Source organism: Sinocyclocheilus grahami, unplaced genomic scaffold, assembly GCF_001515645.1.
Source record: "Sinocyclocheilus grahami isolate Dianchi unplaced genomic scaffold, SAMN03320097.WGS_v1.1 scaffold699.1, whole genome shotgun sequence".
In the NCBI taxonomy this organism is placed as follows: domain Eukaryota; kingdom Metazoa; phylum Chordata; class Actinopteri; order Cypriniformes; family Cyprinidae; genus Sinocyclocheilus; species Sinocyclocheilus grahami.
Genome location: NW_015505878.1, coordinates 226,375 through 248,833, shown reverse-complemented (window position 1 = coordinate 248,833; position 22,459 = coordinate 226,375). Strand labels below are relative to the sequence as shown.

Below are 22,459 nucleotides of genomic sequence, written 5' to 3'. Positions count from 1 at the left end.
TAATAATAATAATAAAATACAAAACTCTGTAGTATGATAGTTATTTCATAATAATATTAAGTTGTTGCTGTGGCAACGTAAAAGTTGCGAATACTAAATTTTGGTATTTTTGTAAATGATGTAATTGTTAAGTTGATTTTTTTTCTTTACGTTTGTTCTTTTGGTTTTTTTCCTAGGGCACTGTAAAACATTAGATCGTAAAGCAGATATTGCAACATTTCCTATTTTATGTCAAGATTATATTACCAGGAGATTTTTCGGTAGCATTTAATGGCCTCTTTATTGGTGTAACATTTAAGATGGCAGTAAATACTCACCAGTTACAATAGTGTGACGTAACTTAAGAAACTTCTAGTGTTGGGTTAACCCACGCCCCTTCCCCATTTTAGATTGACAAAGGATCTCAAGTACTTGTGAAGATCGTTTTCTATATTATTTATGAAAGTTGTCCTGGTTTGTTCAACAGCTTGAATGAGTCAACGATTGCACTTTGATTTCATGTAACTGTAGGGTGTTCATTTCAAAGACTGATGCACAGTGAATATGGTATGGCAACACAAATAATGACCGTTGTTTTATTGCTTTAGTTAAACCAGAGAACTAAATACTCCGTATGCATCTTGCATGGTATTTTATGTCAAATTAAGAAGTTATTTTCAATTTAATCTGAGAGAAAAAAAAGAGATATATTGAATGTTTCTATCTACACTATAGGAAAAAAAACCTGCACATGTGATGAAAGCAACAGTTGTACTTAATTTGGGATTTCTTACACCCCAAACCAAATGTACAGTTGTGGGACAAAAAACAAACAAACAAAAAAAAGTTGACTGATGGTGAAAAAAAGCACTTTCGAATCAGTTGATATACTGAGCAGACACAGCGTATCCAAACACTTTGCCTTACCTTTAGTCCATTGTTTTTAAGCTTTTGTGTTTCAGAGCTATTAATATGTACTAGGGTGTCAACAGAACTTACTTCTCACCTCCATTTATATATGAACATACTATACCTATAACTAAGACATGTAAGAGTTTATTATTATTATTGTCACTGAGAGACCAAAAGGTTTGACGTTGTTGATGCTTTTCAATGACCTTTCCTGTTTGTGACGAGATGCTGTTCTCAAGGGATTGTGGGTATTTTACGCTGTGCTGCTTGACTTCCATCAGTAATGCAGTAGCCCATCGACACACACACATACACATGTGTTCAGAGATCATACGAGAAGAAAATTATAAACCAAGCCCTCTTTGGATAATATTAGTTTTCATGTAATCCTTTTAAATGTTTTATTTGTGCATATATATATTATGTGCTATTTTATGTCATATAGTCAAATGTTTTTGGTTCCAGAAAAATAGTGTAAAATCTATTGAGAAAATGAATAAAGAAAGAAAAAAAGGACAGATGTGTTTTTTCAATGCTTGATTGTGTTTCATTTGCGTGATTGTGTGTGAAACTACAGTGCTTTTGGGATTCTACCATGGTATTTTAACCAAGCCAAGTTTCCGTCCTTTTTTTGCACTGCTGTTATTGACCAGTGACATTATAGTTTTTATTAATATTTTGATTTAGATTTTACATTTACTGTCTTCATTGTCATTTTTTGTTAAAGTTTTAGTAATTTTTTTTAATGTTTTTATTATTGTTAATTTCACTTTTATTTTAGTATTTAAAGTAACAATGAAACTAAGAAATGACACCTTGGCAAATAGCTGAAATAAAAAGATAAGTTAACATATCTTTTAATTTTATTTAGGTTATCTGTGTTATTTTTTTTTATGGTTTTAGTTTCATTAACTATAATAATCCTGCTATCGACAAAGTGAAATGCATTTGAAAAAAGAAAGCAAAGTCTCCAGACTGTTCCCAATTATCTTTTACTGATAAAATGGTGTGTAAAGATGAAACTATGATATATGAATATGGTTATCTTTCAGTATAATAGTATTATCTTACCATGGTATTCTTTGAATAATTTAAAACTGATCTTGTATTAGTTGTGCAAGTGTACTGTACAATCAATTTAGTCAGACTGTATAAGTTATTAGTTCTCATGTTTTAAATGAATATTCAATGCAATGATTGATATTAATATTATTATGATACATTTTTGATGCTTTTATAGGCATTTTTGAAGCTTGAAAAGCTCAGTACATTTATTGTAATTGCATGCAAAACAATGACCAGCTAAATCCAATTTGTGTTTCACAGAAGAATGAAAACATACAGGTATGAAAAGACATGATGAACAAATAATGGCTGATTTTTCATTTTTGGCTGAGCTAGTCCTTAAATCGTTGCATTTTGTTGTAATGTTTAATTTCATTTTGATTCATTAGGATAATTTACTGTTCTTTGTACAATACTTTTTTGGATTTATACCCAGTGAACTGCTGATGCATAATAGATATGATTTACCACTGTTGTAACTCAAGCCAGGTTCATGTCTACTGGTGCTTTCTAAAGAAAGCTGTAGGCCCTGACATGTGGAGATGGATCATTTATTTAGAGGTAAGAACTGCACAACACATATTCCTCTGTATGTGACTGTAGATTACATAAAGACATGCTTAAAAAGCATGTATGAATTGCATTGTATTCAGTAACAATATAAGTAAAAGTGGCATTTATTTTAAACAAAGACGGCACTCTATTCAAGCAAAACATTTGGTAAGTTTCAAATAAACAATATATGCAGTGTTGAAAATGAAGACCTGTGTGACTTAAAATGGAAGTGGAAAGAAACTATCCTGCAGATATAGACGATCGATCTAATGAACGGCGGTCACATATTTAGGTATCGTACTTTAATGAACCACTGCAGACTTATAGCCTCCATCAGCGCACACAATGGCCGCATCCCTGTTGCTTTCTATTTCAGGTGCTGATGCAGGCGACGCACTGTTGCCATAGGAACAGCATCATTTATTGACACTCTCCCTGCCGCCGCCTCTCATTGGTCGTTCAAATGGAGCTGTAACTATTCGCGTCGCAGTTAAAAGCGGAAGTCCCACTCACCACATTGACCATTACCTTATTAATCCAAGCAGGCGTGGCTTACCGTTCCTCCTCCGCGCGCATTGAGCGCTCAGCGCATCAATCCCGCTATAAAACTCCTATTCTTGGGCTGAGACTGTGTGGTCTGGCTTCAGAAGGTCTCCACCCGAGGGTATGGCGGTTGAGGATCCTGGAAGATGCAGAATAGCTATTCTGGAATGCAGCAGCGTCCTAAGCATCCCCAAATGACGCTCGGAGGGGACGCGTGATGCCTTATATGCTCGTCTTGACGGGACGCGAGGCGCTTTTTATAACCTAAAATGTACGCATATACATCGGGCAGGCTTTTAAAATATTATTTCTTCAAGCAGCTGTTGGGTTCCGGCTATTCTAGGTGGTTAGAGATGCCATGAAGTCCGCGCAGTGGCTCTTTGTGCGTCTCTGTTATTTGTCTCTATGGTGAGTGTCGCAATACAGCCATGGCTCCGCGTCTGCTCGACTTCTGCAATATTCAAGGCAAGTTTCCCGTCGCATCTGATCGGCTTGGACACTGTTAGCTGGTTTCATTACGCGCGTCACGTCGGGTTCGGATCCGTGCGCAATGCGCGAATATAAGGTGGTGGTGCTCGGCAGCGGAGGGGTCGGGAAATCCGCTCTCACGGTCCAGTTCGTGACTGGGACCTTCATCGAGAAGTACGACCCGACTATCGAAGACTTCTACCGCAAGGAGATCGAGGTGGATTCGTCGCCGTCGGTGCTGGAGATCCTGGACACGGCCGGTACGGAACAGTTCGCGTCCATGCGGGATCTCTACATCAAGAACGGCCAGGGCTTCATCCTGGTCTACAGCCTGGTCAACCAGCAGAGCTTCCAAGATATAAAGCCCATGAGAGATCAGATCATCAGGGTGAAGAGGTAAGACAAATACTATGGCTAATATTACCACTGTATTCTTTGAGGTCAGCATGGTAATATTAGCACATACATAGTATTCTTTGAAGCGCATTGGAGTACCATGGCATTATGATGCTATAATTTACCATGCTGCCATCACAGTGGGGGTTTTTTCCAAGGCGAAAAAGCTTAAACTTATGGAAATGCAAGTTAGTACTGTTTTTTTGGACACATATCATGGTTATTATTAAAGTGTCTTAATATTATTAGCTTGTGCTAATATCACTGTACAATGGTTTTAGAAGTACTTTTTTTTTAAAGTCCATAACATATATTGTATTGAAGTTCCATGGCATTACCATAATTTTAATGCAGCTGAACACTGTTATTGAGGCTGTTACCATAATTTTACCATGGTACTGCCACAGTACTATTTGTAGATTCATGATGAAAAACAATCAACTTAAAAAATGTGACATTGTATTAGCATCTCATAATTTTACAAAAGTACTGCTAAGTAGAAATCTTTATTATAAATTACATTACTGTCACTTTTGTTCAATTTAATGTGTTTAATGTGTTAATTTAATGTGTATCGTGTTTTGTGATTATTTTTTATTTAATCTTGCTGTATAGTTATATATATATATATATATATATATATATATATATTGCGTTTATACAACAGTTCGACAGCACGAGTGTGTAAATTAAAAAAGAGACAACAACAGTGTCTTTAAAAACCATCTTTTGGTTTGTAAAATAAAACTTAAAAAATGATGGTATTAATGTTTTTGGACAAATACTGAAGTACCATGATATTAGCATCTGATACCATCATTTCACCATAGTACTGCCACAGTACTTTTACCACAGTAACACAGTGCTTTTGTTGTCAATTCAAGGTAAAAACAATAAACCTGCGGAAAATGATGGTATTACCATGTTTGTGGACATGTGACATGGTACATTTTAAAGTACCATGGTATTAACATCTGATTACCATGGTACTGCCACTGTAGTTTAAATTCGTGGTGAAAATAGCCCACTTAGGAAACCATGTTAATACCATGTTTTTGGACATATACCGTGGTATTAGCATCTAATAGCATAATTTGCCATGGTACCACCACAGTACTTTGTTTGTAAGTGTTATATGAATATGGTAATTATTCAGTATTGTAGTATATACTATATTAAAGAACCCTGGCATTACTGTAATTTTACTGTAACTGCCACAGTAAACTCAATCTGAAAAAAGCAGACAGTTTGGTTCCTCTAAATGAGCTGAACTTTCCGAGATTTGTAAGCAGATGGAAAGACTTGAGCGCGTGTGGAATAATATAATGGTGTGTCTTTAGTGTGACGTTAATAATAAGTCCAATGGGAGGCCGCGTCTATTCTAATCTTTCCATAATTTAACCTTAGGCCTAGAAACAGATGCTGTATTGTTTGTGTTTTTCCAGATCAACTCTTAAAAGGGGTTTGAACGCATTGCTTTCATAAACGAGATCTGCAGAACAATTAAAAACAGACCGAGGTAAAGCACACATAGACAAAAGATTCATCACTGTAGTGTCAAAACCTGAAAGGCCTGAATTATCATGTCAGAACCTTGAATCAAGCTCTTGAGTATGCACTTTTCTCATATTGTCTTGTGGCATTCGTCTGGTTCATTGTGACAAATACAGTAATTGTTGCATTTTTTGAATAGCAAAAGCACTCTTATGAACAGTAGTGCTAGTAAGGAGATGTGATGATGGCACACTAGCGGAGCGGTGAGTAATTGGCTACTTTACTACAGTAATCAAGTCATGACGCATCAAAGCTGCAAGTTGCCTGAAAATGTTTTCTTTAGTTTTTTTTTTGTCATATTTGCATGCAGTAATTTGACAATTTGTCATACAGAACAGCTTAAAAGTCTATGGAAACTTGCACTTAGACTGATTTGGTTCTGAACAGATATTTTATATAGCAAGAAGTAGGCCCATGTTTAGTTATTTCTGTACATGCATGTTGGGTTTATTTAGCAATTATGACGACTGCATTTATCCCTCTTATTTCTACTTACCAAATCTATGCAAGCCTGTTTCTGCCTTGGAATTAAAATAAATAAATAAATCCCACTATTCAGATTTAGATTTTCAGAATTGTGAGAAATAAACTCCCAATTCGGATTTTATTCTAAAATCTATGTTTACATCTGGCAATTTTGACTTTTTTTTTCTGAATTCCAAGTTTACATCGCACAATTCAGTTTTGTTTGTTTGTTTGTTTCCGCCACAGAATAAAGAATAAAAAAGTTTGTGACTTTTTGTCTCACGGTTCTTTCAAGGTTCAGAGAAACTCAGAATTGCAATTCTGACTTTTTTCTTTTAATTCTGAGTTTATATCTCACAGTACTGACCCCATATCTCAGAATTCGTTTTTCCAAAGAGTTTTGTTTCTTGCTATTGCAATGCGTTTATATCTCAAAATTCAGACATTTTTATTTCTCAGAATTTTGAGAAAAAAATTGAATTGTGAGATATAAGATTGCTATTACCTTTTAATTTGTTTTAATGCTGTGGCAAAAATAAGCTTCAAGTTACCAAATAAACAAATTAATGCATTATTAAATATTGATTGGACTTTTATTATTTTACTTTGAAGAAAATGTGCTGAACGAAATTAGACTTACACAGTTCTGTAGGAAATCACTTAAATGAAATGCATCAAATTCAAACATAAATCGAAGGCGTGATGAAATTCCTGCGGAAATCCCAGCCACTAAACACACTCAGGATGGACACATTATGTTTTTGCAGCGTTATCTCTCTCTCTGTGAATTGAATTGGCACCGTTTCATGCCAGAACCTGCAAAAACCCTCTAAACCTCTGGCACAGGTTGTTAATCTGCAGGAGGAGGCCGATACATGCTGAGACGGCGGATGATAACTACAGTAACACTGGTGAGATTTGCACACTCACCAAAATATAAATGAGATTGAGTGCTGGTGGAAGCCAAAGAAACATTACGACTGCATTAGCGCACACTAACCCAAAGCCACACTTGACTTCTGGCAGTGAGAGCCTGAGAAGAGGAAATGTGGGTGGATCCGTCGGTCATCTGCTTTATATCTAAGGCTAAACACGCTTTAATGGATTTAGATTAAATCACACGTCGTCTTATTCAATTTAGCTACAGTAGGTGTTTAAAAAAACGTACAGCGCAGCCCACACTCAATCTGTGCACGGTTTCACATAGTCAGAGTATGGAATTCTGTGAAAAGCATTTACATGTTGTAAAATGTGTTAAAATTTTGCTAATTGGTATCTCAGATCATTAATAGTGTGAATGGCAGGTGTTCAGACTTCATGCAGACCTAATAGAATGCCTCTAAAGCAATAGAAATAACAATAGTAGTTAATAACGGAAGCAAATCGAGATCTCTTTTTTTGTAATCATATTAATATTGATGTATCTCGCTGTATTAAAAATTTGCCTGCATACATTTTTATTAAATGTATCACAAAGGAAAGAGATTGCAACATGTACACCAACATAAATACTTTATATTTCAAATTCATGGCATGTTATTAAAGTAAAAATATACTTTTAGTATTAGAGTACTAGAATTATAGAATTAGAAGGGTATAACTTTTTATTTTATTTATTTTTATTTATATATACTACATAATATATAGAGAGAGAAATAGAGAGATTTTATATCGATTATTTAATGTTTTTGAAAGTAGTCTCTTCTCACCAAGGCTGCATTTATTTGACCAAAATATACAGTAAAAACAGTACGATTGTGAAATATCATTACAGTTTAAAATAACTGTTTTCTATTTGAATATATTTTTAAAAATAGTGATCAAAGCTGATTTTCAGCACCATTACTCCAGTCTTCAGTGTCACATGATCCTTCAGAAATCATTCTAATATGCTGATGTGCTGCTCAAGAAACATTTCTGATTATTATCAATGTTGAAAATAGTTGTGCTGCTCAATTTATTTTTTCAAGTTCAACTGAACAGAATTTATTTGAAATATAAATATTTATTATAAATGACATTACTGTCACTTTTGATCAATATAATGTCTCGTGTTTTGTGATTCATTTTTATTTAATCTTGCTGTATAGTTAAATATATATATACGTATATATATATGCATTTATACAACAGTTCGACAGCACAAGTGTGTAAATTAAAAAAGCGACAACAGCAGAGTGTCTTTACAAACATCTTTTGTGCAGAACTACTTCCACCATGGTTTCAAATCTTAATTTTAATAGGAAAAGAAAGAACAATACTAGATCAGTGTGCCGTGGATAATTTTCATTATCACTATCACATAGTGCGGCTAAATTTATGTTCTGAATATATTTTTGAAGTGCCCTAAGAATATTTTTGACTATCAAAATATTTTTAAGGTGTAACTTTTCTCCGTATATGTAGTAAACAATATATATATATATATATATATATATATATACACACAGTATATATACTGTATGTGTATGTATATATATATATATATATATATATATATATATATATTAGGGATGCGCATTTCATGACTTGCCGATACGATATGCATCTCGATGCTTAGCCAACGATACGATACACTAAAGATACATATGAAGCAGCTACCGATGCGATACGATTCGATTAGATTCAACACAATGCGATTCGATGCAATACGATGCAATGGAGAAAATATGATCACTTTTAATGCCCCGAGGCCTGTTTCATAAAACAAGTTTACCAAATAAGCCAGGCTTATTTCACTTAGTCTGACTCTCAGTTAGTCTGACTTCATTCCATGAAGCAAATTTAACATAGGCCTAGATCAAGCTTAGACACTGTGGCAACTTATGCTGGGAAACTAACCTGGGGTGCGTTTCCCAAAAGCATCGTTATCTAACTATGGTAGTTAGTTCCATTCAAATATATTGGTAACGACGGAACTTGCGACCATAGTTGCTTTTGGGAAACGCACCCCTGGTCTAAAGCAGGCTAACTGTCAGGCTAAGCTGGGTTCCTCTAACACTGACCAATAGGAACCCAATGATATTACTACTCTGTCACATACTATTATTTGACTTGATTACTATAATTTTTTTTTTTACAGTTTCTAGCCATGCAGCCTTTCTCTCTGGTTTTATGACAGCTGTACCTTTTATAGTTTGCAGAACAGATAGCAAAACATTAAAACATTACAATCTAATATGGCTCTTTAAAGCATTAAAATAACTAAATTAAAAGTTAAAATCATTGAATTAAAAATGAAAATAAATAATAAAGAAAATGACTGTATTTTAACTGGTATAAGAAACACACATCTGAGCTTAGTAATTAGGACGGTATTAGCTTACATTTGATTTACCTATTACAATAATACCTTTACAGTTACTGCCATCATAAAAATACACTTATATGTAGGTTTAAAATTCTACAAAAGACGCATTTAATGTTCAACAACAAATATTTTAGCAAAATGTATAATTTACTTAGAATTATTGTGCTTCTATTTGATTGCTCACCGTCTGTTTAGCGCGAATGCTCACAGCAGGGCTCGTTCACTCGCCCACTCTAGTCTCAGCCTCAGACGTCACCCCACGGACCGTTGGCTGAACGTCTGATGCATACGGCACACAAAAGTGGAAACACTTCAGGAGTTTCAAAGTCGTCGTCAGATTGGTTGAATTATACAGGATTTCCGGTAGACGTGCGTGTCACGTTCTTTAACGTTCCGCCTGGAAACAAAGATGCCGTGACGCCAAACCCCCTCACGAAAGAAGAAAGCCGTCATGTTTACAACTGTGATGACGAGCGCTTATCAGGACCAACTAAACGCTGGATTTTCAAAAATATGTGAAATATTTAAAGTTCGCGGCATAGAATCTTTAAAATACGTCCAAGAGTTTTACCAGTCTGTTGTTGTGGCGACATTTCCACGCCCCGAAACGTGACGATGAACGAAACGAACTGTGATTGGTTGTTTGACATGTCGGTCAAACGGCCTCATGGGTGGGCCTTGGCCAATGAAAGCTGCAATGAATTCCAGACCTTCAGCCGTTAGTCTGAAGGTCTGGCTACGCGAGACTAAGCCCATTCCTGACAGCAAAATGTATATATTTGCATGACTTTCTAACATTTACGGATTAAAAATATACCTGTGACATGTCAGTTATGCACTGAGGAAAACACAACGTCTCAAATGCATTAAACAGCACAGATATATTCGCTGTTTGTCATGGTGGATCGATTTGATCCATGATCGTCATTAACAGCTGCTTAAAAATAAACGTGCGCAAATTAGTGAGATTGTGTGAACTTAATTTGTAGTTTATGGAACCGCTTTAGATTGATTTGTTAGGTTATTTTAGGTCAGGTTTTGGACTTTAATCCCTGCTTTTCCTCAGGTCTCTGTAGTGTTGTGATTCGTCATATTCACGAAGTAGCGGTGATGAGAGAACGCGCTTGAGAAACAGTTTAGAGAGGAGATATCAATCTACATATAAAATATTGGTCTCAGATTATTGGTCACTTTCTAAATAATAAAAGTATAGTGCATCCAGTAGTAATGATATGTAAATAATTCGGTTTAACAGATGCAAATATGTTAGAAACGATGCGTCGCAATATAAATGCCAACTTGTATCCGATGCACACTTTTTAAACCGATGCATCGCATCGTTAACTTTTTATGCCGATACACTGAGCGAATCGGGGAATACCCCAAGATCGGGGAATCTTCCCATCCCTAATATATATGTATACCCGTCTACCCATGTGATAGCATACTGTGATTCGGCCATAGGCACAGTTTGAAGGCACAAGTGTGTAAGAAACAACCACAAAGTGTCTTAAAAAAACACCTTTGTATGCAGAACTACTTCCTTCTACCACGTATGTAAATCTCAAGTTGGCAGTTTAACAGCTGCTGAGCCCAAGCCTCCGTTCATTCGAAAATGTAACTTTAGAACTAGTAACGAAGAAACTGAGTTGCAACAAACTGAGTTGCTTCATTGAAAGCTTACTGTACTGTATTAAAACCTTAATGTATTATGTAGGGTATGATGAGAGAGAAATGGACTGAGCGAGTGTGATTACCTGCATCTGATACTGCATTCATTCTTCAGCTCAATCTCATTTTCAGCATAAAACATCAGTTTGAATGTCCGCTGAGGAAAGCGATATCTTTGTCGTATTATCCTTTCATCTGTTAAAAGTGATTTCTGATGACAGCATTTGTTGGCTGCATCTTACAAGGTGTTGTTGAAAGTAAAATTAAAGGGGAGGTCGAATGCTATTTCATGCATTCTGACTTATACAATTGAAATACAGGTTACAAAATCAGGAAAACATTACAATTTATATTTATAACTAATTGAATTTAGAACATATGGTGTCTAATGACAGTTTTGTGAAATAGATATTGTCTACATGCAAGCCGCAGGGACTGGGTGGTGTAACTGCGTCCCGTGAGACCTTCCTTCATGGAAGATGAGATTGTGTTCCTGAGGGTTTACCATGAGAAACCTGCTGTTTGTGCTGCTAGATATTGGCAATTCACACTCATCTCAAATCTGTTTTTTGCTGATACAGTCGGGACTGAAGAAAAGGATCTTAGATTAGTGTCAAAACATTCTCATAGCTCTGAAACACATAGAGTGTGTGTGTGTGTGTGTGTGTGTGTGTGTGTTTGTATGTGTGCGTGTGTGTGTGTGTGTCTGGAGAGCTGCTGAAGTTGATGATTGCTTTTTAACCTGGTCCAATTTGCTGTTCGCTTTGCTGCACTGCTGTGACCGCAAGCGAAGCTGCAGCGTATTAACATTAAGTCTTCTGTCTTCATTTGTGTTACACTGTGAACAGAAGATTTCCTTTATTTCTTTTCACTGAGGCTGATTATAGATGTTGTACGACTTTAAAATTGGTTCGGCTTGATAGTTTTCTACTTTCTACTTGCTCTAGTGCTAGTATTCTCATGTCACTTCGCGGATTTTATATTATATTATATAAGTGTTTATATTGTTTTTATGTGTTTGTCCATTTATTTTCCATTTATTCTATTGTTCTCAACAACAACAATAATAATAATATTAGATATTAAAATTATTATTATTATTTCTATGGCACATTTTAGTCTCCATTTTTCCATTTAGTGTTCTTTTTTTCAATGTTATTATTATTTCTATAAAGTATAAAGCTCACAATGATTTACTCTTCTAGTATACTTTCTGAACACTTTGTTTTGTTCAATCTTTATTCAGCCAATTCTGTTTTTCATTTCTGAGAGACCTTTTTATTTTGGAAAACTTTGGGGGGAGAAAAAACATTCCTCTTTTAGTTTTCATTAACAACTAGGTTCCTTTGTTTGTCTCTAAACCAGCATGTGGCCCTACCAGCATTTATGACCAAAAGCATCCCAGCATGCATTGCTTCCAGCAGGGTCTCTGTTTATATTATATAAGTGTTTATATTGTTTTTATGTGTTTGTCCATTTATTTTCCATTTATTCTATTGTTCTCAACAACAACAATAATGATAATATTAGATATTAAAATTATTATTATTATTTCTATGGCACATTTTAGTCTCCATTTTTCCATTTAGTGTTCTTTTTTTCAATGTTATTATTATTTCTATAAAGTATAAAGCTCACAATGATTTACTCTTCTAGTATACTTTCTGAACACTTTGTTTTGTTCAATCTTTATTCAGCCAATTCTGTTTTTCATTTCTGAGAGACCTTTTTATTTTGGAAAACTTTGGGGGGAGAAAAAACATTCCTCTTTTAGTTTTCATTAACAACTAGGTTCCTTTGTTTGTCTCTGAACCAGCATGTGGCCCTACCAGCATTTATGACCAAAAGCATCCCAGCATGCATTGCTTCCAGCAGGGTCTCTGGAGACTTCACATCTGTTTTTGTGTTCGTCAGTGCCGGGGGTCCAAGCGTTACTGGGCAACTGCTCCGGCGAGGCCTTCAATGCGCTGGACGGAGCAATGCAGCCATCAGTTTCTGACAGACAGACAGTGAAATCCAAAAGGTTTTAAATCTCCCAGTGCTGCATCACAGTTATACTGATCGCACTTTCAGCCTGCGGCCAATTCTCCACACAGCTGCACTGTATAAATTACATTAGGCTCAATTATTTAATTTCTTTTGTTTCTGTTATATAATTATTTTCATATGATTAATTCAAATTATATTTTAATTAATAATAATTCTTAGTTCTTTTGTGGTTTATGCATATTTGCTTTATAAAAACAAATATGTAAGATTCTATCATACATACAGTATTTGTTTTTATAAAATTAATTGTAATTAAAATGTATTCAACTTAAAATAGAGAGAGAGAGAGAGAGTACAGTTGTGGTTGGAATTATTGGTACCCTTGTTGTGTTGGATTGTTGGAATTTACCTTTTGGGTCATTAAAGACTGTTATTCATCCTTTTCTTCATTGAGCATTTGCATTTACCACACTCATGTTGTGACAATTACTTTTATTTCGTTTTCAATTATTTTACTTTTACACTTTCCATCAATGTATCCTATCAAATATATTATTTTTAAATTATTAAAAAAAATTTACTCTTGCAGTTTCCCCTCATTAGGGTGCTTTATTAATCTTAGGATAAATTTGTTGTCAGATATATTTGATGCTTTGCATTAAATTTGATTGATTGTAAATTACACTCAGTGTGGTTTGTTTGACTCTGAATCAGTAAAGCATGTGGTTTCAGGCAATAAGCACGCAGTGGCATAAAAGAATAATTAGCTATTGAGCTGCTGTCAGATGCTAAATTGGTAAAAGCTCATGGTTGCATCATAATCGCTGTGTGACACGTGGTCAGCGCTATAAGAGCAGACGCTCATGCTTCAATCATCCTCGAACAGATGTTGTGGGTCATGAAGGCTTGCACTTCGTTAGACTCCAGGGTAATTACATTCACTTAACTAGTGCTGCTGTGTTTGTTATCTTGTCGCCATATTAAATTATTTTAATCAGTAAGACATTAAGATGATAATGCATGGCTTGACATTTTGGAAGATGTCACCAAGCAGCATTATATGAACTGAATGAGAACAAGTTTGTCTGTGAATCACAACAACAACAATATGGTTAGCTTGTGTCTGACTTTGTTGTTATGTTGTTATATACATGTTATTTCAATATTATTAAATATGGAACTAATAAAAAAAAAAATATATATATATATATATACATTTTATAATAGCTAGCTAGTTAGTTTTCATTATAATATATGCAATAATATAAATATTTATTTAATTAAATAATTAAATAATTACAAATACCATACATATATTATTATATTTAATATTCATTATATAATATTTCATTATTATATCAATCATAATAATAATATATTTATATATAATATACATTTTAATATATGATATATAACAGATTATTTATAATAAATATATAATATGATAATATATGAAATATATATGATTTGTTTAAATTTAATATTCTAATTGTAATTAAAATATATGTTATATAAAATATATTACATTGATATGATTTTAATAATTAGAAATAAAATAACACAATATAAAAACAAATCATTTTAATAAATAATTAATAAATACTTTTTTTGAGTACTTATAAAACAAAATAAAGAGCAAAAGACATATTAGTTGTGTAATCAATGCTGTATTTGTATTTTCTATGAGTCCTGCTGACAGTAAGAAGGGTGGGAAATTTGTTTTGGGGAAAGTAGTTTTGAATGGGTAGTATGTTTCCCAGCTTTATTGCTCTTCTTCATCAGCGGCACATAAAATGTGTACAGAAACAGAATGTACGACATGTAAGCATTCAAAATAACAATTAATTGTTACCGTAACTCTTTTGACTCAGATTGCCTGGGTTTCCCACTGCCAAACGTGGCATTGTTTTGAGCTCATCTTATAAATAGTGTAATGTACATGACGAATATGAAAGCATATGTTCATGAATATGACACAATTGATCCCAGACCTGCTCAAACAGGCGTTCCTTGCAGAGCTTTAGATTTCCCTCGTGTAAGTCTGGATATAAATAGCGCTTCTCCTGTTCGCCACCAATAGATGACATTTCTTCTGTGTGCCGCTTAACACCCACTCACCATTCACACCTCGCTAGCATCCCGCTAGTGTGACGATGAATATTAGCTGAGGCCGGGAAATGTTAGATGCAATAACATGATGTGAATGATGCTAGTGATTGCTGTTGCTTCAGAAATAATGCTGAACAGTGTCATTCAAGTGAGCTCTGCTCATGTTAAACTAATATAATTATGTTATACTAATATAAGTAAGGATGCATTCAATTCATCAAGAGTGACAATAAAGACATTTGTTACAAAAGATTCTTTTTTTTTTAAAAATGCTGTTCTTTTGAACTTGATCTACTCATCAAAGAATCCTGAAAAAAAATCAGCAAATCAACATATTAGAATGATTTCTGAAAGATCATGTGTCACTGAAGACTGGAGTAATGAAAGTAAATGATGGCAGGATGTTAATTTTTAGATGAATTATATTGCTTTAAGTGTCCCAAGCTATTAAAGGGTTAGTTCAACCAAAAATTACTCGCCCTAGTGTTGTTCAAAACCCGTAAGACCTTCGTTCATCTTCGGAACACAATTTAAGATATTTTTGATGCAATCTGAGGACTCTCTGACCCTCCCATAGACAGCAAGTTAACTACCACGATCAAGGTTCAGAAAAGTACCAAGATGATCGACAAAGTAGTCCGTGAGACTATCATGATGCGAGCGGGTGGCGGAGCCGGCGCTGACCCAGATCCGGCATTAATGACGTCATCACGCCGGATCTGGGTCAGCGCCGGCTCCGCCACATGCTCGCATCATGATACTGTCGTGAATGTGCATTCAAAGTGACGCAGTAGAGACGAAAATGTGGAATAAAGTCGTTATTTTTGTTTTCTTTGCACAAAAAAGTATTCTCGTAGCTTTGTAACTTTACAGTTGAACCACTGATGTCACACGGACTACTTTGTCGATCATCTTGGTACTTTCCTGGACCTTGATCGTGGTAGTTACCTTGCTGTCTATGGGAGGGTCAGAGAGCCTTCAGATTTCATCAAAAATATCTTAAATTGTGTTCCGAAGATGAACAAAGGTCTTACGGGTTTGGAACAACACGAGGGTGAGTAATTAATGATATAATTTTCATTTTTGGGTGAACTAACCCTTTAAAAAGAGCCGTCATGTTTTCTTCACACAGTCACTGAGACCTTCAGTCTGGTGTTCATCATCACTCTCGGCAGTCACTGAAGATCTTCCTCCTTTAATTAGAGCTGATATCAAACCGATACTCCTCCGCTCTCTGTATTCAGTCTGGTTTTCATGACTCAGCTGGTCTGATGAGCGTTGGACACACTCTTCTGTAAAGAGCCTCGTTTTTCTCGAGCGTCTGACAGATCAATAGCTCTGACTCAGAGTCTATGGAGGGAATGATTCACAGTGTTAGATGCATCCTGAGCCTCTTATTGGACGTCCAAGACATCTGCGGCGGTCAGGGACATGCAGATAGTGTGCCGCTGGGAAAAAGACAAATAAATTTGCATCGTCATGATTTTGACCTCAGGTATCGGGTGGTGGTTCAATAATTGGAGCGAAGTGCTCTCATATGAACACAGTCAATCTTGGTAAAGAAAACATACTGAACAGTTTCATCTTATATGTGTGTATGTATGTGTGTGTGTGTATATATATATATATATATATATACACTGAACAAAATTATAAACGCAACACTTTTGTTAATGCTGTCATTTTTCATGAGCTGAACTCAAAGATCTAAGACTTTTTCTATGTAGACAAAAGGCCTATTTCTCTCAAATATTGTTCACAAATCTGTCTAAATCTGTGTTAGTGAGCACTTCTCCTTTGCCGAGATAATCCATCCACCTCACAGGTGTGGCATATCAAGATGCTGATTAGACAGCATGATTATTGCACAGGTGTGCCTTAGGCTGGCCACAATAAAAGGCCTCTCTAAAATGTGCAGTTTTACTGTATTGGGGGGTCCGGGGGGGGTCTGAAAACCAGTCAGTATCTGGTGTGACCACCATTTGCCTCATGCAGTGCAACACATCTCCTGCGCATAGAGTTAATCATATATATATGATTGTTTAATTTGGTTGAAAATAATGCAAAAATAATAATGAAATAAAAATAATGGAAATAATTACTTTTTGTTATCAGCATAATGTCATTTTTACTAGATTTATTTATTTTTTATTAGATTTTTATTCATTAGTTCAGTTAATGCAATTAAATAGTTTTTAGTTAATACTATTAAAATAGTTTAGTTACTTAATATAGATACAGGGTTAGTCCTTTGGATAAGAAACTTTCTTTCTTGCCGTCCACAGAGGGTCTGTGTCAGAGGGGTTATGTCTGATGTGCTCACTTGTTGCCCACAAGGCTGTGTTCTTTCCCCTGTGCTTTTTTTCTCTCTTTACTAATGAGTTTATGATTAATAAGGAATATTTTAGGTTATTTAAATATGCCGATGATAGTTGGTCTATTGGATAAAACAAATTCCTCACATGATGTTGTCTATCTGGCTCACACAAAGTCAATTAGAAATCAATGTCGCTAAGACAAAATAATTAATTATGTGTACAAAACTAGATATGACAATCCAGCCAATTTCACTTGAGGGCCAACAAGTTGAAATTGTGCCAAATTTTAAACATCTTGGTTCAGTTTTTGGATTCTCGTGTGCATTTTACTGAAAACAGAGTATATTTTCAAAAGATGTTCGCAGCGACTCTTTCTTCTTAAACAACTGAGCAGCCTCTGTGTCAGTCAGCATATTCTGGAACTAGTGTACAAATCCATTGTTGAGAGTGTATTAACTTTTCATATCCCTGCCTGGTACGATCATTTAAACTGCAAACCCAAGAACAAACTGTCCAGAATTGTAGTAATGGCAAGTAAAATAGTAGAAGCCCTTAACACAACTCTACACTGAAAAGACAAATAATGTGGTGAGGAGTATTCTTGCAGATAATTCTCATCCTCGCTTTAGTCAGTTTGAGCCTATGAGGTCAGGAAGGCACTATCGAATTCCTTTAGCAAACAAAAATGTGTTTAAGAGGTCTTTTGTTCCTAATGCCATTAAAATCCTCAACTCTGCAAGTGACTGATAGTGGCATGAACTATGTTTCAATATTATTATTGTTTTAACTGTCTGTTATAGGCATTCTATGTATTTTAACTGTCTGTTTAGTCTTTTTAATGTATTGGTGAGCCAAAGAAAAATTTCTACTAGACTCTATACTCTTTCACCTTGGAATTTCACTCATTCTGGAGTCATGTATGTTTACAGGTACGAGCGTGTGCCCGTGATACTTGTGGGAAACAAGGTGGACCTGGACAATGAGCGCGAGGTTTCATCAAGCGAGGGTCAAGCTCTAGCTGAAGAATGGGGCTGCCCGTTCATGGAGACATCGGCCAAGAGCAAAACCATGGTGGACGAACTGTTCTCGGAGATAGTCAGGCAGATGGACTATGCCTCACAGCCGGATAAGGAAGACCCGTGCTGCTCCTCCTGCAATATACAATAACCCCACAATCAGGAGCCACGTAAGGTTTTCAAAGGGGTACAACATGGAGCTCTTCACTAATGTGGTGTTTATACACGTCATGCACACGCGAATGGCGTCTACACACTAGACAATCCTGCAAATTCATTGATTTCAACGGGAAAGATGCATCGCAAAAACATACCCAGCTAACGGAACATTCTCAGAATGTTCTGGCAAGGTTCACTCAAGGTTATGAGCAAACATTCTTCCTATAACATTAATAGAACGTTTGAAGTTATCTGGTCATTAATAACGTTCTCAAAAAAAAAAAACGTTGGCACAAAAACATTATTTATACATCATTCATGGAACATTTATTTCTAAAATGTTTTAGTTGGATGTTCATCTAAGACTTTTTTTAAATGTTACAACTTGTTTCAGAATGTTTAGAGAACATTCAAAAGTAACATCCCCATAATGTTTGCAAAATTATACAATGGAATGTTCCATTAATGTTCGTATAACCAAGAAAGAACATTTTTAAAACATAAAAAAAAACTGGACTTTTTAATGTTCGAAAACTATTCAGAACTAATGGTTTATTAACATAATGAGAACATAAGCAAAACATTCTTGGAAAATACTTTTGTTTGCTGCCCATTTTTTCTTGGTTATTCAAATGTTAGAGAAAGCATTAAGGGAACGTTCCATTTTATAATTTTGCAAAACTGTAACTTGCGAATGTTCTCTGAACGTACCGTAGATGAGAAACGCAAGGGTTTGTGAAAGCGATGTTGCGATGTGCAAACAAACGTAGCTTTTTAGTATCTGTTGAGCTCTTGGAATTTCAAGTGAGGCAAAATCCAGTTTGCTGTTTTCCCTCTTATGACCAAACGTTTCCCTCCAAAACATAGATCGCAAAACTCAAAACTTTGTCTAGTGTGTGAACGCTTCAATTTAACACGATTATGATAGCTGAATCAAAAAGAAACTGTAAAAAAGGTCAAAGGGGTTAAAACTGCACCATACTTGGGTCTTTCTTTTCCCCGCATGTTTTCAATACGTTCATTCTAAGTTTGGCGCTGTTCGCGAGAGACTTGATCGTGTCGGTTTCGCCATTTAGTTTGCACATATAGAACCTGATGTCTTAAACTGCCATTACTTTAATAAAGAGCCAGAATGAGCTAGTTTTGTTCTTCCAAACGGCCCGCTGTCAGCAAAGGTGACGTTTCCTCTGAGGGACTATCAGACGTCGATGTTTGAAATGTTCATGAGGGGATCGATGTGTGTACGAGTGTACCGTTGCAGCAACGAGGGGCTTTACTTTGAGAGTTTGAGGGACATTTTCTTTGAAGAAGCCAAATAGGATGTTGAGAAGCACTTTTCTTTTGTAATGTTGTGTCTGTTTTGATTTACGAAACCGCTGGGAATAATCAGCTGATTATGTTGTGGTTTTTAATTAGCACCTTGATATAGAATGTTGCAAATACTGAGTTATGTATTTTGTAATAATGTAGTAAAACAATCATGGGGTTTGCTTTAGAATAGCTTTGAATTAGATGGGAACCGTATTCGTCATGAAACGCTATCAACACTTTCCACAAAAAGAGTCCAAATGTCCTGATACTTTTATTTGAAGCAATAAATTCATAAAGAACTAGTTGGATAAATTGTTAAATTAACCTAGCGTTCAAAGCAGCTAGTTTTAAATATGTCAAATGTCTGTATGACCCTTTAAAATGGTGATTCAGGCCTGCTGCGCCTCAGAGGTCTAGTTAAAATCATATAACATCTGTTGAATTGATATTCGTTTAAAGGGGTCATATGATGTTGCTGAAAAGAACATTATTTTGTGTATTTGGTGTAATAAAACATGTTTATGCGGTTCAAAAAACACATAATTTTCCACATGCTCTACATTATTGTTTCTCCTCTATGCCCCGCCTTTCGATTTTTACAAAGCTCATCGTCTGAAAAGCGAGGTGTGCTCTGATTGGCTGGCTATCCAGTGCATTGAGATTGGCCGAATTCCTCAAGCGTGTGACGGAAATGTTTTAAGCCCTTACAATACTGTCAGGCCGTGTCCCGGAGCGACGAGACAAAAACATTAAAACCCATTATACGTGTCCTAAATAACAAAGTATTTTTCGAAACACACAGCGTCTTCACAACATGGAGGCGGCGGTGGCAGCAACAATAAAGTTACTCCTCCTTTCTTTGCGTGAACATTTGGGCAGTGTTGTGTAAATCTTCACACACAGTGACGTAGACATGTTGGGGCGTGTTTAAACGAGCCGTTTTAGGTAGGCGTGGACGAGTCTTAACTTTTATAAAGAATATCTCTTTGGATTTGAGACTTTAGTCTTTGCAACTTTACAGATCTTATCTATTCACAAACAGCTTGTAACACTCCAAAGAGAAAGGAAAACTTGAAATCACATCATATGACCCCTTTAAATATAGAAAACATATTAATAATATTTTAAAATATGTAATAATTAAAAAAAAAAAATTCTACATTTAAAAATGTTAAACATGTATTTTACTTTTATTTAAATAACTAAAATATATTTCAAATAAAACAGCTCATGTAATTTTTAGTTTGACCTCCTGAGGTGGACGAGCAAGCTTTATCAGCGTTTCAAACCCTATTTTGTACCCTATTTGTGGAAAGTGCCTATTAATCTTGAAGCCTGTACAAGATGTGATTATTAATTTAATGATATTTTGGAACAGGAATAAGCATGATGCAGTCAACCACATGAATGTTGTACAGAAACACTTGGAGGAATACAAATATAGTTTGTATGGGGCACTTTATTATCAATCGAAGCGCCCCTCAATTCATCTGCTTTGAGCAAATATGACGAGAAGAATAATAAGCAAAATCATTTTATCATACCTTTCTCAGGAGAGTTACAGGCTACCAAATCTGTTATTAAAGTTTTTGAGGATATTGTTTTGTCATTTTATTTGTTTATTTAATCATTAGAATATAAGATGACAACATTTCTTTATCTATATTGTCGTTTTGGTATTACGGTCGTTTGGTATTACAGAGCAATTCTTATTTAAACCATCACGTCTGTGATTCATTCGATCATGTGGTTCGCGAATCCAGAAATGTACAAATATGTAAAAAGCAAATGTATAGAAAACAATTCAAGACGGTTGTGTGTAGTTTATAAAAGATGTCAGACTTTCAGTATGTTGATTTAGCAGTCATATGCATGGCTAAAATATCATTGTTTGTGAATATTACAGCAGATGAGACCGAACAAGCGGAATAGACACACACAAAAATACACAATCACTCAACGATCCTCCAGACGATCATGAATCTGCCTTTCCATGCGAACTAAGGGTTTGCCTTTTTAACTTTCATCATTGATCTTATATTTTTTTAAGTGACCATTTACCCTCTTCCACATGGTAAATGGATTGTGAATATGGTTTCATTTAACACGACAATAAAGACATCTTATTCATAGCTGTAGACGCAAGTTTGAGTTTGTCTGGCTAATGGAGCTAATCGTCTTTTTACAGAGGAAATGCATATGCGCATTAGATGGAAAACACAGTTTTGTGTGTGGTTTGAGCTAAAGATGCCCAATTTATGAGTCTTTTGTTGCCAGATTTATTCTGAATTTATATATGGTATTTCAATATAGTTTTTGAGATTTTAGTATTTTCCTTTTTTTTTTCTTCCAGTTTTTCATTTTTTCCATTTTTTTAGAGAGAGAGAGAGAGTGTGTGTGTATGTGTGTGTGTTAGTGTGTGTGTGTGTGTGTGTATGTGTGTGTGTGTTTGTGTGTGTGTACCTGGTATTACATGTGTGTACATGGTCCCCATGAGGAATGCAGCTTATAAATCATACAGAATGATCTTTTTTGAAAGTTATGTGCGAGAGGTATAGGGTAAGGGGATAGAAAATACAGTCTGGACCGTATAAATACCATTATGCCTATGAATTTGTCCCCATAAAATGTGTGTGTGT

At 35.3% G+C, this 22,459-nt stretch overlaps 1 protein-coding gene and 1 long non-coding RNA gene across 2 annotated transcripts; both read left to right on the top strand.

Annotated features, from left to right (window-relative positions):
• LOC107559798 (uncharacterized) lies at window positions 1-21,356 on the top strand. The gene is made up of 3 exons (XR_001605661.1): window positions 1-1,274; window positions 19,162-19,166; window positions 21,346-21,356. It is a non-coding gene; the product is annotated as an uncharacterized lncRNA (long non-coding RNA).
• Window positions 3,071-18,798, top strand: LOC107559797 (ras-related protein Rap-2a). Its single transcript, XM_016243767.1, has 2 exons — window positions 3,071-3,918; window positions 18,264-18,798. Exons 1-2 carry the CDS (start codon window positions 3,605-3,607, stop codon window positions 18,499-18,501), a joined length of 552 nt encoding a protein of 183 aa, XP_016099253.1. The 5' UTR covers window positions 3,071-3,604; the 3' UTR covers window positions 18,502-18,798.
• Window positions 21,357-22,459: the final 1,103 nt, after the last annotated feature.